Source organism: Acomys minous, assembly GCF_964271855.1.
Source record: "Acomys minous genome assembly, chromosome: 7".
Classification (NCBI taxonomy): domain Eukaryota; kingdom Metazoa; phylum Chordata; class Mammalia; order Rodentia; family Muridae; genus Acomys; species Acomys minous.
Window position 1 is genome coordinate 40,266,532 of NC_140488.1, and position 15,778 is coordinate 40,282,309.

The 15,778-nt window shown below is 43.6% G+C and overlaps 1 protein-coding gene across 4 annotated transcripts in view; it reads left to right on the plus strand.

Annotated features, from left to right (window-relative positions):
* Nucleotides 1–15,778, plus strand: part of AMOT (angiomotin) — a 59,951-nt gene that overhangs the window by 12,893 nt on the left and 31,280 nt on the right. For 3 of the 4 annotated variants that reach the window (XM_084790550.1, XM_084790549.1, XM_084790552.1), the window contains 3 exons: nucleotides 2,350–2,498; nucleotides 4,535–5,468; nucleotides 11,943–12,393. In XM_084790550.1, the coding sequence (XP_084646676.1) occupies nucleotides 4,597–5,468; nucleotides 11,943–12,393 (1,323 nt within the window). In that variant the 5' untranslated portion in view covers nucleotides 2,350–2,498; nucleotides 4,535–4,596. The remainder of the gene's footprint in view (nucleotides 1–2,349; nucleotides 2,499–4,534; nucleotides 5,469–11,942; nucleotides 12,394–15,778) is intronic. The other variant, XM_084790551.1, reaches the window with a different exon arrangement.

The following is a 15,778-nucleotide window of genomic DNA, read 5'->3' on the forward strand; positions in this document are numbered from 1 at the left end:
GTAGTAAATGGTGGAGGAAGAATGGAAGGAGGAAGTAGAAGAAGGGTTAGAAAGAAGACCCTAAATAGGCTTATTGTGAAATGTATTCAAAGGGCAAAACTATGCTTTGTCCTGGCCACCTTGTAATGTTGATTTTGCAGGGTCTTGGCTTGGAAAACATCTGAGCTCCCACAAATATGTTTGGCTCAACTTCCAGTTATATGGGGAGAAGCTAATGGCTGCAAATAGAGTTAGAATTTAGCTTCACCTTGCTGCCTTGCTGTTATAGAAGAGGTGAATGTATAGATTTATATTGCACTTTCAAAGATAGAACTAGCTATTTCCTTTCTTCTCCTGTCCAATATCCTCAAAGGCACTCTGTGTGTCCAAGAGCAACAAGGTTATTTTATTGATTGAAGATGATGTCACATCCCTGGCTGTGGCATGACTCAAAGTGTGGGCAAATTAAAGGTTGCAGAGTTCATACTATTTCACTTCTTGTGAATAAAGCAAGGAATTGTCTCTTTAATTAATAGTGCCACTTTTTTTTTCTTAGCATACAGATAGCCATAGGGTCTTTACGAAAAGAGCCCATAAACTAGGGAGACTGCTGAAAAGTGTTTGCTTGCTTGCCTGCTTGTTTGTTCCAGAACTGATTTGTTTTCCTATTAAACAGAAACAAAAATGCAGTTTGGGAGTAGAGGAACACAGTGTCCAGTGGTACTATAAGGTGATTGGGGTTTTGAAAAAGATGTGGAAGAAAGAGGACAAAATGAAGGGGGAAAGATTTTGGATGAGTGAGGAGTTTTGCAGTGAAAATCAGGTGTCAGAAGAAAGTGTCAGGCAGCATGAAGAGTCAAGGGAGTTCTGGAGACTAAGTCTGTGGCACTTGCTCTCTAGGGGCTCTCACTTGAAAGCCTTGGGCTATTTTCTAGTGTTTCCCTTGAAAAGCAGACAATTGTTTTTGTTCAGAATAGGGCAATAGAAGCATGGTAGTTATTTACCATACTTCTGTTCACAGTCTAACTTTGATTCCAATTAAAAGTTGTTTCTCTGCTGTGAAATGGGGGGGGGAGACACCTTGCAGATTGGAGGCAGTTTTGACTTTGATCATGATTATACTTTGGACCAAAAGAAGATGGAAAGACACATTTCCGGGTTTGTTCACTCTATATCTGCTCAGTTTATTTTTGGCAACATTGCAAGGAAATGCTGTTAAATTAATCACTGTGTGGTTTTGTGGATTTTTGAAAACCTGAAAATTTTGGACAAGCTCCCCAAAGACAACGATGCTCATGTGTATCTTCTGCATTGCTGTGCTGCTTCCAGAAGCCTCTGCTGTGGGTTGCGGTTTTCCTTTTTCTTCCTTTAAAGTGATATGACTGAGTCACGGCTAGGCCAGGACGTGGTTCATGTGCATCCTTACCAAAACACAAACTCTCACATTTTACAACAGCATTGGGTGGACCTGGAGGGAGTTTTAGAGAGATTCAAAGCAGAAATTGTGAGGGAAGATGATCTCAAATCCGTATCTGTGGGATGTTTGTACCTCATCTCCAATTGCCATGTAGCAGAAACCTTTTGCTGAGACCCTGGGTCAGAGGAAGAGCTGAGAAAGTAAACCAAGGCATATTCTGCTGCATGGGGAAGGGATGCTGCTTTGAACTGGGTTGGTTTTTTTTTTTCCGAGAGTGATTGGCTGTTGATCAGATTGTAAGCTCCACAAGAGCAGGGACTATGTTTTGTGTATCTCTCTGTATGACTCTCTGTGTCGAGCACGAGGCTGGCAAATGTCTGGAATGGTCAATATTCAATAAATAGTAAATGACTTGGCTGAAGTTTTGTTTTTCTTCTGCCCGCCTGAGGCTGAGGCAACAGAAACAGGAGTTTGGTATTCAGTGTTTTTTTGTTTGTTTGTTTGTTTTGTTTTTTGTTTTTGACCCCAGATATACCTCATGGTGTCTGCCTTCCCTTCTAGCTTGTAAGGCAGTTAAACCCACAAGCCTGCGTGCTACTGATACCAAGTGAACATTGATCCCAAAGGTAGCAGTGGTTGTGGTTCCTTAGCCTCACCTAGGGTTCCACTTGGCATGGCTTTCCAAGGCTCTGAAATTTGAACACAGCAGCACTTTCCAGGGCCACATCTTAGCCTTTCTGTCTTTTAGAGACTGGAATAACCTCAGGCACTCACCTGCTCAACAGTGAGGTTTGTCTTCTGCCCTAGGGAAGATAGACTCTGCCACTCATTCAAAAGCCAAGCAACATGGGACAAAACTTTCTTTTGGAAAGAGTAGTTTGGTTAACTGCTGGCTCTTGGTGGCAACTTAGGAACGGCATTTTTATTTCTCCCTCCCTTCCTGAACATTTCAGAGTGACCAGTGGTTGGACTCTTGTCGGCGCTTACCCTGAACCTGAGTGTTAGGGGAGAGGGAATCTGCTGCTGCGCTTTCTGGAGCTGCTCATAAGCAAGAGTTCCCTATCCTGATCAAGGCTTTAAGCCTAAAAGAAAGCAGAAATAGGTACGAACCATTGGTGTGTGTGTATAAATGCGTGCCTGCATGCCTGAGAGTGTGCGTGTATGAGCTCACAGGTGTGCCTACGTGCATGGGCCCTGCATTGATGTATGCTGGCCCCCACGTGCACATGCCTGGGTGTTTATGTGTGCTTGCTGGATGGGCGGGTGTGGCATGGGAGGGGGTGGCATATCTTTGAAGGTATGGGATCTGGGACAGCTCAATGTCCACATTCTCCTGCCTTGTGGGAGAGGGTTAGAAGTGGTGTTTGTTTTAACTACAAACATTCTTGTTTCCACCTTTTTTTTCTAGAAGAAAAGAATTTGGTAGTCATCTGTCCAATTTCAGGCAACAGAAGACGTTTTTATATTTGACTCTTAAATCCAAATCTGGGAGTCTCAGAGTGTCACTGGAGTGGAGAGAAATGTGGTTACAGGCTAAGTTAGCTAGCCTTTTGGTGGTTAGTTTACACTTCCAAAAAGAATATGGATGAGATATAAAATGAACTTCTTGGGCTTAGAATGTAGCTCTGGAGTGCTTGCCTAGCATGCCAAAGACCCCAAGTTCCATTTTTAACAGCACAAAAGAAATCCATCAATAAGATAATTACTTATGTGAATAAAAAATAAGAAAATGTGCTTTTGGAACGGGAACTGTTAGGTCAGATTATTCCATAGAACAATTGGAAGGCAAGTAGTGATAACCATCAAGAAAGAAGAAAAGCCAGAGGCTGAGCATGTCCATCTGCTATGCACGTTCTAGATGCCCAAAGCACTAAGGAAAGGGATTTGCAGAGAGTGTGGAGGTAGCTTAATATCAAGATAAGAACCTGGTAGGTAGAATCTAGAGTTTTCCTTTGGAAACCTCCGGCTCCGTAGGTTGACCCTTGCCACGACTTTGTGTGTGGTGTGTGCATGTTCACACCAGTTACTACAGATCTTTCCAGTGAAAAGTTCACTGTTTAACATTAGTGTTTACTTGTAGTACTTAACACAACGGATTCTTTCAAAAGAGTATTTGAGTGTCAGATAAATAGATATGGGCAATATGGTGTTGAGAGAGAAGGGGTGGTGCATGTGCCTTGCCATTCAGTGTTTCAGATGAATAAATAGAAGTGGTGAAAAGAGGAGTACTGGCTTAGGCTACTGTGTGTACCACAGTATGACTATAACTTGAATCTTAATCTGTGCTACTATTAACTGTTTTAAATGACCCATATTAGTTCTTTAGAAGACTTGATGATGGTAGTCATGCCATGGCCATCACCTTTGCTTCACAAGGATGGACTTTGACTGTTCAGTTTCTAAATGTTGACAGGCCAATATTTTAAATCAGCTTGTCCTACGCAACTATAGCAGCAAACTGGCTTAGTGTCCATTCTTCCCTGGCCTAAAGTGTGTCAGTAATTCTTATTCAAAGCCACTTTCTATTAAACCAGGAAGCATCCAAAATGATACCAAAAAGGTTTTCTTGAGATTATGTTTCAGAGTTATAGGCAATCTGAGTAAAAAGAACACCGAGGCAGGGTTCATTTATTTATGCCTGGTGCCAGCTAAGCTCTCTTTACCCGTTACTGATTTATTGTTTTGTATTTTATTTCTCCGATCACATGATCATGTCCTTTATAAATTTTATTTAGGGGGTAACCTTGCTTCTGTTTTATCTCCACCTCCATAGCCATAGGACTTGTGCTTTTAATTTAAATAGAGAACAGAGCAGAACCTTGTGAGAAAGGAAGGGCCTTAAAAAATTGCTCACTCTGAACACCCTACTTGACTGGCCCTTGTTTGCCCACTTCTTTTAGAAATTAAGTCAGGATTAGTTAAATCAAAGTAAAAGAGAAAACAGCTTTGGGGCCTAAATGTTCCTCAACATACCAGTGCTAAAGACAATGATAGTGGAATTAATCTATGATTTATGGATACAAACCTCTGTTTTGTTTCTGTAATGGATTCTTCACCTTCAAAAACACTTTCTCTTCCTCCTTAGAGGACTGATTTATACATCAGCTGGATGTTAAGCTTCCTGTTTCCCCTTCCCAGGTCAAGGGCAGCCCAAGTGCCCAATTTCTCTCTCTCTTCACAAAGCACCGCCAGCTATAGAGATGAGAAGTTCTGAAGAGCAGCCAAGTGGAGGAACTACAGTGTTGCAACGCCTGCTTCAAGAGCAGCTTCGCTATGGCAATCCCAGTGAAAATCGCAATCTGCTTGCCATACACCAGCAAGCCACAGGGAGTGCCCCTCCATTCGCCACTGGCAATGGAAACCCAGGCCCTCAGAATGATGTGCTGAGTTCCCAGGATCACCACCAGCAGCTTGTGGCACACCCTGCTCGGCAAGAACCCCAGGGCCAGGAAATCCAGTCAGAAAGCGTCATCATGGAGAAGCAGTTGTCCCCTCGAATGCAGAATAATGAGGAACTCCCAACCTATGAAGAAGCCAAGGTCCAGTCCCAGTACTTCAGGGGCCAACAGCATGCTAGTGTTGGGGCTGCTTTCTATGTCACAGGGGTCACTAACCAGAAGATGAGAACCGAGGGCCGCCCATCAGTTCAGCGACTCAATCCTGGGAAGATGCACCAAGATGAAGGACTTAGAGACCTTAAGCAAGGGCATGTCCGATCCTTGAGTGAAAGACTAATGCAGATGTCACTGGCTACCAGTGGAGTTAAAGCCCACCCACCTGTTACCAGTGCTCCCCTCTCTCCATCACAACCCAGTGATCTCTACAAGAATCCCACCAGTTCCAGTGAATTCTACAAGGCCCAAGGGCCAACTCCCAGCCAGCATAGTCTGAAGGGCATGGAACATCGAGGCCCCCCACCTGAATATCCTTTCAAGGGCATGCCATCCCAGTCTGTAGAGTGCAAGTCCCAAGAGCCAGGGCACTTCTATAGCGAGCATCGCCTGAACCAGCCAGGGAGAACAGAGGGGCAACTGATGAGGTATCAGCACCCCCCTGAGTATGGAGCAGCCAGGTAAGAGTTCCCTTTCTGTCATTTCCTGGCCTCATCCCCAACCAGCCTCTTCTGCTACCTCCTGAGAATCTTAAGGGAAAGAGTGGGCAGATACAACAATCTGCCCAGGGGCTTTATTTCCATACTGATTTGCTTTCTTGCCTCCTGGGATTCTGGAAGAAGTGTTTTTCATCTTTTGAGTTCTTAAGGACTTCCATAAGTCTGCAACATTGTATCACTTCCATGTCTCACAAATCACTTTGTGTGTGTGTGTGTGTGTGTGTGTGTGTGTGTGTATGCATGTGCACGCACAGTTGTGCACAAATCTATGTGTTTTCAGTTAGTTGTCTGTTCCTGAAGAATATTGTGATACTTTTTGATACTAAGCAGCCAGCAAGATAAGATTTTTGGTGGAAGAAGAATGATAAATGTGTGCTGGTTCAGAACAGGCCTTGCCTTGAACTTCAGGTCCAGTTTTCAGAAATGGCTGAGCTTCTTCTTGCTTCTTCTGGAGAGAGGTTGTTAGGCAGCATCTAAGTTAAATTCACTTAATCTCTGTAGATGTGTGTCCAGATGCTCAAATGCACGTGGGAAACTACTCCCATTTCTTCTGCTCTGTATCTTTCGTTTTTCCTAAGTATGCTTACGTCTTAGTCCTTTGTTTTATCCACCAGCTCCTCCGATTCATTTTATTATTTGTATTCATACTGTTTAGTAGAATTTCAGGACATGGTGCAGGGGAAGAGTATAACTATAACAGCGATGGATGACAACAGTTCCGCATGGTCCCCTGGCCTCTTCCCAGGGGGAGGTAATGATGGGTGTCCAGAAGGGTTGGAGCCCCAGGGGACTCACAGTCCAAGACTGTGATCTCACTGGTATCTTCCACTTTGTCTCTTCTGTCCACTTATTTATTTGGGAAAGAGCCTCCTGGCTTGAAGCTGGTGACTCAGGAGATAAGGCACTTGGGGTGGAGTAGGGAGGAGGTAAGAGAAGTTACCTAGAGTTTCCTGGTATTTCTTTTTCTCCCCCGAAGGTCCTGATTTTTTTTTTTTTAGAATCCAGAGGCAATTTATTTTAAGCTCCTCCCCTTGCTTTACCTGTTTAGAATTCTTTTCTCCTTAACCCAAGGTGGTTTCTTAACCCTTTACAAGTTCCCAAGAAGCTTCCAGAAGACAGGGGCCTGGTTTTTGATAATTATCTCAGAACAGGAAATGGGATAAGAACAGGACCATTAGCTTTCAACTAGTGCAAGACCCTTATTCCTGTCTGCCCAGTGAAATGGAAGACCCATGGAAGGCCTGCACTCTTGGACTGCATAGCTTAGTGAAAACCCTTTCAAGCTAGGAAAATGGCAAGGGATCCGAGGGCTTTTGTTTTGCTTTTCCAGTTAGTATGGAAGCATCTGAGGCACTGCCTCCCTCAATTCTGGCCAGAGGATGGGCTGATGTCTGATCTGTTGCTTTGTGGAAGAGTATGTTGGCTACAGTGTGGAGCTGAAGCCAACACTCCCCCACCCCACTCCACCCACCCCCACCCCACCCCTCAGCACATGGCCCGCCTTCCCAGGAAAGCTATTTTCAGAACCCATTCACCAGTATTGTTTGTGATCTGAAATGACTCCCACAGTGTTTGAAGCTAGATGGAAAAGCTCTTTGATCTGCCTAAATAAATAACGAGACAAAGAGGGTTTTTTTTTTCCTTTTCCATACTGATTAAACAACCGGAGAAATTAAGCTGCATATATTTTCTAGGAAGATAGGTGTATGTCCCTCTACCTACTCAATTGACTGTGGATCTCACTCTATATCTGTCGCTTGAAACTACAAAGTCCATACTGACCTACCTTTGTTTTCGTTTTCTGTTTGTTTGGTTTGGTTTGGGGCTGTGCTGCATCTCTAATGCAGGGCCTCCAGCATGCTAAGCATGTGCCCTACCACTGAGGGTCACGCCCAGCCCTTGAGCAGTATTTCAACATACAGGTATGCTCTAACCATTGCTTCTCTATGGGACAGGAACAGTGTGATTGATATACTAAAGGGATAATAAAATTGCCCAAGCTAGAGATGTTCCTTGTAAAGTTTGGGTATACATCAGGCCAATTCTGTCTCTAAGCATTTTGCATGCCCTGTGTCCGGGAGTAGCACCTATTGACAGATTCTTGGCAAAAGGAGGCAGTCCTACAGCTTTCCAGAAGTCTACCGCCTTTTAGGCTTTTAGGGAGTGACACATTTTCTTCCTTAATTTCCTGTATAGCTCGTGACTGTGTTCCCAAGTAGGTGCAGCTTGCAGAAAATAATAAATAAATAAATAAATAAATAAATAAATAAATAAAATGTCTATATTTTAAATTCTCAACTCAGATATGAAAGATCAGGATGAATGTAAGCTTTGTTTTGTTTGTTTTTTTTTTTTTTAACAAAATGCTGTTAAAAGAAAGCCACCATCATCTGCCTTCAGAGATGCAGTGAAATGCTGGAGATTGGCTGTTAAAATGAACAAAATGTTATAAACAATCTTTTGATTATGTCATCATCCTCATGCCCTCCTCCCTTCTTAAAAAAATAAATAGCTTAAATGCTCAGACCTCCAGATGGGAAACAAGCCCAAACCATGTGAAGAAAATTTAAATTTCTAAGTCTTTGTCATTCTGAGTGCAGAACCTCTTTTGCATCCTGCTTTTTTAAAAAAATTAAATCATTTCTGTTTATAATGCAGCCACCCCCTTTCAATTGTTGAAATCGTGCCCAGATCTGGGGTTTCTTGAAATGCTTGTTGAACAAAATCTCAGGGTGACCTAAATCTGTAGTTCAGAACAGAGCTACTTGAGCACTTGGAACAGTCCGGAATTATTCACAAGCCGCTCCACAGTTCGCATTCACCCTCACAGAGCCTGGGAGAGGCATTGGTTCAGTGGTGAGAAGCTGGCATAGGCTACTGGTAGCACCTGCTCTGATGAGAGTGTGTACGTGTGTTGGGGAGAGAAAGTGTGGGCTTTCACTCCTGTTGCAGGTGTGCATGTAAGAGTGACTGAAGAGGATGGGGACCCTAGTCATGCAAGTGGCAGGGTGGAAAGCTGTGCGTTTGCTGTGTGTGTGTGTGTGTGTGTGTGTGTGTGTGTGTGTGTATGTCTGTCTGTCTGTGTGTGTGTGTGTGTGTGTGTGTGTGTGTGTGTTTCCCATTTTGTCTTTATAAACTCTCTTTGGGAATATGTCCTCTCTCTCAATGCAGCTTTGGGGAGGGGTGGGTTCCTGCATACACAACCAGGTCCCCTCTTTGGCAGAGTATCAGTTAACTCATGAGTCTTAGGAAGGAGCAAGGTATTGGGGAGAAAAGGCAGGGAGGCAGATCAGATTGTCCAGGGGATCATGTGATTCTATTGTCTCCTGGTGTCTGTTGTTCCCAGTTAGTTTTGTCAGTGGGGAGCCTTTCCAGCTGCTGTGGGGTGTGGAAGAACCTGAAGACTGCTGTTTTCCTGTCTGCCACTTTATTACTATCATTACTCTTTCTTTTATTATTTAATCTTCAGGGTGTTTTTGTTTCCCCTGACATATGCCATAGTTCTCCCCAACCTGTGCCTTCTTCCTCCCTGTTCTCAGAGGGAACTTCATTCCAGCCTTAACTTTGCCTGCTCTTTGATGGTGGGCAGATGCTGGCACCCAGATGGAGTTCTTTCGCCTGGAGGGTTCCCCTCCCCACCCCCGAGTCTTTGCTTGTTTTCTGATCTGCCAGTTAAGGACTGCCTTGGTTTTTCCAACACCACCATGCACTGAGCTCTGCTTCCTTTTGTAGTCTGGGGAGTCAAGGGGCAGCTGCTTTGTTTTTGCTTATCTTCCTTCTGGGCTTATCTGACCCTAGAGCCCTTCCGGAAACCTTGCAGTATCCTTCTCTAGACCCCTGAGAAGCTGTGCACTGTCCAGGGCCTTGACAGGCCATTCACCCTTTCCGGGAGGAGGGAAGCAGATGCCTAGGTCTGTATGAGAGAAAGGCCCCTTTTGCTTGATAAGCTCCCTGGGGAGCTATGAGGAGGAAGCCCAGTTTGAAACTATGTGTTCAGTCTTTGAGAGAGACCGCCTCCCAGGCAGTGGGCTTCCAAATCCTCTGAAGGAGGGTGAAGACAGGGCAGTGATTTTTTTTCCCCCTCTTAAAACGTGGAAGAAGGATTGAATAATGCAACATTGTAGACTGTCTCTCTGTCCAATAGATTCAAAGCCCCAACCCTCCCAAATCTAACTCTCCATATTGTACATTAATTAAAACAGCTCTTGGACAGAGAGCTTATAGTTGTTTTTACCTGTATGGAAATTGAAGATCCACAGAATGGAGAATGGGAACCTCACCAAGTAAGTCCATTTACAACTGAAGTTCTCCCAGGCTTTACAACAACTGAAGTTCTAAAAATTTAAGGGTTTAGAGAGCTTGGAAAGAAAAGATTATACGTGGCATCAGCTTTCAAGGTGTAGTCTTGAATAGTGTGTCACTTCTATAGCCAAGCAGTTTGCATGATTTCTGCAATATTTAACAATTATTTCCAGTGACGTATGTATAAACTTGGAAGAGAGAGAGAGAGTGTGTGTGTGTGCATGCGTGCGTGCATATGCGCGCTAGAGGCATGAATGGGGTTTCTGCAGGGTATATACAAGTTCGAGTAGTTTTGAGTATTAAGGTCATTGGATGTATTCATGAGCCAATATTTGTAATAACTTGGTTGCTGTAAACAACCTGTATAGGGAGGAGCTCTTAGGGATGCTGGTAACTGGAGTGTGTGAAAGAGAAAAGTGTTAGTGTCTGGGTTACTGGTGGAAAGTTAATTGCTTCTGGTTGTTTGTCCAACTTCTATCAAGAATTTTATGCAAATTAACACGAAGATTAACAGCGTATATCCCACCAGGATGATACTAACAAGGCCAACATATCTCACCGGTAGATGAGAAGCTATAATTCTTATTGAAGCAAAACAGGGGAAGGTCCCATTTTTGCAGTTCCTTTGTAGCCCTGCCTGTCCGGAACTCACTATGTAGAACAGGCTGCTCTGAAACTCGCAGTGATCTGCCTGATTCTGTTTCCTCCTGAGTGCTGGGACTAAAAGATGTGCGCCATCATGTCTGGAAGATAAAGTAATTTTTTAAAAAAGATTTATTTTATGTATATGGTTATTTGCTTGCATGTATGTCTGTGTTCCACATGAATGCTTTGTGCCCACCAGAACACAACAAAGGATCTCATGGAACATGGCTATTCTGTGCGTTCTGGAAATCAAACCTGCTCCCCTGAAAGAGCAGCCAGTGCTCTTCACCACTAAACCACCTCTCCACCTTCTATATTAAGTAATTTGAACAAGGTTGCCCAGCTGGTGAGCAGTAACAAAAGTCTAAATTCCCTTTAGCTATCTGTCTTTCCTGAATTGAGACATTCAGAAACAGATAAAGTTAGTTCTGCCTAGGCCAGGGGATTACAAATAAACTTTTTGCCTTCAGGCTACACAAACATACATGTCAGTGGTGATGGTGGAGACCAATATATCCATGTACTTTCATTGTTTTAGTTCCTAGCTAAGCACTGATCATTTGTACTTAGGTACTAATATGTTGTATCTAGTAATTAGGCACCGAAAATTAAAGAGCCATATTAAACAACATATCAAAGGGTTTTTTTCCTAAAATAGTCTATAAGCAACAGGCTGGTGATTTGTGCAGAGCTGCTCAGAAATTAATGGAGGCAGAAGATGGGAGTGGGCTTCTACCCCGAACTCAACTTAATTCATTCTTCTCAATCGCACTCTGTCCTCAGCACATCTCCTTTCTTTTCTGGATCTTTGTTTCACCCTGTCTGATAAAATAATTTCTTTGAATCCTCCTAATTCCTAAATTTTTTTGGTTCAGTGTGTCATAAACCTTATGATGGTATTGCCTGTAATTTTCTCTGAGCCTTCATATTGCTGCTTAGTATGTATTATAAATTGGAAACTGGAATGAGCAATAATTATTTGGTGTTTTCATATCTTTGAGTAAATCTTGAGTGTATGAATTCTCACAGATAGTCTCAGAACGAATCAAGGCAGTCAAATGGCTGCTTTCAATACGCAAGCGAATATATTTCCTAACTTTAAGTCTTTGCGTGTGTTGGGCTGTGTACATAAGGAATCTTTCAGACAGGTTCAGTTGTCAGTCAGGACCTGAGCATTACTTTCTACAAAAGGAATTTTAAACGAGTGAGAGATGAATGTGGAGATAGCCATCTTAAGATTCCCATACTTACCTCAGAGGTTATCTGCTTTCATTCGCAAAGGGGTTATAGCTGTGAGCAGTTGCTCTTGGACACTTGGACAGAGAGTCTCACAATGTATCGGTAAGAATGAACTCCAGAGGTCTTTGATGGGGTTCTAACTCTGCCTGATTCTCATTTTACCTGTATTTTGGGGGGACGGTATCTCTGTGTCATTCACTTGTGCCTTGAGAGTGAATTTAATCGGGGCTTGCATTTTGTGTTTTACAGGCCAACGCAGGACCTCGCGCTGTCTTTGTCAGCCAGGAATTCTCAGCCTCACAGCCCCAGTTCTTCGTTGACAACTGGGACATCTTTGCCCTTGCTGCAGTCTCCACAATCTGCTAGATTGTCTTCTGGTCAACACGCCTTGGTCTCAAGCCAAGGTAACCATTCTGCTCATCTGCCAAGGCAGCAGCAGCATTTTCTTCCAAATCAGAGTCATCAGGGGGACCACTACCGTCACTCCCAGCCGGGCCTGACTCAACAGCAGCAGCCAGGAGACGCCGCCTACTCAGCGATGCCTCGGGCTCAGCAGTCTGCTTCTTATCAGCCTATGCCAGCTGACCCTTTTGCCATCGTCTCTAGAGCCCAGCAGATGGTTGAGATTCTCTCTGAGGAGAATCGAAACTTGCGGCAGGAGTTGGATGGATGCTATGAGAAAGTGGCAAGGCTGCAGAAGGTACGGCTCCCCTTGAGGGTCAGTTCGACTCCTTTGACTCTTTATAGCGGGGCTTGTTAAATACCTGTATAAAGGTTTCATCTGTGTGGGTTGATCTTAGTGACTCTTCTTCTGATGCTGGTCATACTTTAGAAAAAAGCTTTACCTGTCTAAGATAACTTTTTTCTCTTTTTATTATCATGTTAATTTTATGAAAAAATGGACTTCTTGGTGAAATATTTTCATGTACTTGTCATGTACTATCATGTACACTAACTACTGTCTTTTGTCGCCACTTTTCTTTTAAGAGGAGTAACATTTTCCAGTTATACTAAAAGAATAATACTATTGATTTCCCAGGCTCTATAATCCTAACGAAAACTTATTCAAAAAATCAGTAGAAATAGTTCTTCAAGAAAGACTATTAGTCAGGCCTGTGTTTGTGGAAAACCTGCCAACATTTAAAGGCCTTTTGCCTTGATTATATTTCCCCATATGATTTTTGCATCAAAAATATAAAGCCATGGTTCATAGTTACTTAAAAAAAAATCCTGCCAGCTGAGATTTTGTATGGTTTAGGAAAAGGCTGACAGGGCTCTTCCTTGTGGGAGTTCTTTTCTTAATTTCTTCTTTGATACTAGCTCTCCTCCCCAGTTTTGCTTTGGTCTTTGACCACAGATCCAGTTGAACATCTGCTCTTTCTCTGGTGCTGTGTGTGTGTGTGTGTGTGTGTGTGTGTGTGTGTGTGTGTGTGTGTGTGTCTGTTGAGGGGGACACACAAAATGGTTTAGCACCACAGCTGGGTGACAGGTGACAGCCATAGGCAAAGGAAATTTTTAAAAGGAGTGTGTCCCATTACCCCTCCCCCTCCCCCTGCCCATTCTTCCATGTTTGCCCCACCCCCACTGCCTGCTGCTGCTGCTGGGAATTTAGCTTTGCAGTGCCCCAGGCCCAAAACTCAGTTTCTTGCCTTGGTGGGTCTTAGTGACTAGAGTTCTGTCTTTGGCAGCTTCTCTGAGGCAGCTTCTCTGTAGCTTTTGTCCATGAAGAGTTTATGTGATCTCCTTGCAGACTGTTCAGGAAGGTGAGGCTAAAGGTGTGGAGGGAGGGATAGTTGCCTTGAAGTGTTCAGCAACTTTGTCCTTTGGAGACAACAGGGGCCAGCATGGAGCTAAGCATTTGCCCACTCCAGACTTTTTACCTAAAGGAGAAGAGGAATTATTTTGTCCCTAGTTAAGTGGTTTTTATGTAGTGAAAAAGACACCCCTTTGCTCAATTCCCTTAAATCCAGTTGGGAGCTCTCAGAGTGGATGGAGAGCTATTTCTTCACCTCGATTTTATATTTTTCTCTCTTTTCAGTTTGACAGTGCCCTTCATACTGTACATGAAATTGGCTCATTGACTAGAAACCCCAGTTGGCTAATTAGACCTCCTCTAACTTTCAAGTTGGGTTGGCCTGGCCTCATCTTTGACACAATCACTGGTGACAGAGCTCAGAGCTTCCTTCACAAAGGATCCCTGGCGACACCAGGAGCTGGGTTGGGTAACTAGCCCAGGTAGCACAATAGGAATTTTGTTTACGGATTGTTCCTTGTGCAGAAATACATCAGATAAATGCAATCCTCATAGTGTGCATGTCTGGAGAAGGACAGCGTAAGCCAGTGCTGAGGTAGAGAAAAAGTGACAGGTAGGGGAAAAGAAGGAAAGGAAAGTAGGGAAACTGAGGTACATACTAGATGGTAGAGCTAGAAAACAAATATAAAGTTTTATTTTTAAGGTTTAAAAACAAAGTAGAGTAAGTAAGTCTCTACACAGCCACTCTCCCTCTCTTCCACCTCTTCCATCACCCACACCAAGCCAGATCTGCTCTTGCTGGCCTTTCTGGGCAGGTTTCAACATACTGCTCCGTGCAAGGGGACTGTATCTCCACAGGGGGAAGGGGGAGGGATTAGCACCAGATGCTCCAACAGCTGGCCGTGCACTTAAAGAGGAGGGACTGTCTTCTAGGTGAGGCCTTCTGGCCTGGAAGTAGGAAGCCTCACTCACTTTGTCTGGACTGCTTCTTGTAGAGCAACACCAAGCCTGTTCTTTCCAATGGAAATGTTTATTTTCTCCTCTCCAGCACTTGAATTTCATGCAAAAGCTTCATCAAGCACAGGCCCTGCAGATCTTGTCTCTAAATGCCATTCACCAGTCCTCACCTTCTGTGCTGCTATCTTGGTGCCATCTGCAGGGAGAAAAACACTTTCAAGTGTGCTCTTTTCAGTGGCGTAAGCCTCATTTGTTTACAGGCAGTCCTGTCTCCAGCGGGATTTTGAAGATGGGGGGCAGCTGGAATTGGAGTTGATTGTAATCCTACCTCTCCTCCCCCTCCTCAATTGGGGGGGGGGCTGTGTATTTCACCCCCTAAAGCACCCTGAGCTTTGTTCAGGAAGAGTGGAAAACTGAGAAGAAATGCAGAGTGGTTGCAGGAGTCAGACTTAATTTGAAAATTGCTTAATAGGCCATGGGGTTTATTTGTCTTATACAAATTATATGCAAATAATCTCTACGGTTATTACATGTGCACTGGTGCTGTACTGGTCGCAAAACAACAACAACAACAAAACACTCCGGAGTCGAATTTCTTGTTTTCTTCCTGATTCGGGACAAGAATCTTTGTCTGGTTTTTCCTTCTCATTTTATAAGATTTGCAGAGAGGTGTCATAAAACAATACAAACCATGAATTTTAGTTAAAAGTCTGTACTAGTTTCCCATTGGCTATGGTGACTATGGGATAAAGTCCAAATGCCTGACATTTAAAACCATTTTATGACCTGACTTCAGTCCATCTTCACAGCCATAGCCCTCTAACTTCCCCGGGGCTACCACACGGTGTCCAGGCAGATTAGACTCCTGGTCATTCTGGGAATGCATTTGCTTACTCAGAATAGAACACCCTTCCCCTCACCTCTGCCCATTGAAATCTAATCCAGCATTCAGGATCTGCCTCTTAAATGCCATCTCTCCCTGCAAGTATTTTCCTCCCCTCCCCTCCCCCAACCAGAGATAACTTCTTTCCTTCTTTTTGCTTTACAGCATCACTCCTTGTTTTCTTAAAGCTGTAGCTTGCCCTATAGTCTCTGACTTGATTATATTGAAAGCTCCCTGAAGGCAAGGATAAAGTGGATGCTCTCTCTGCGGTTTGCACCCAGCACAGTTTAATCACCCCTTCTGAACTATTTGACCCTTGATGAAACAGCTGTGAAAGTGAATCGGATTATATCGCATGAGTCACATCTTCTCAACTGTTCGATTCTTCATTAAATATTTTTGAAATTGAATTGAATTGTACTGCGCGAGGCTAATGATTTGGGATTTTATAGTTTATATTTGCAGTTGATTTGCACTTGGGAAAGGTAATTT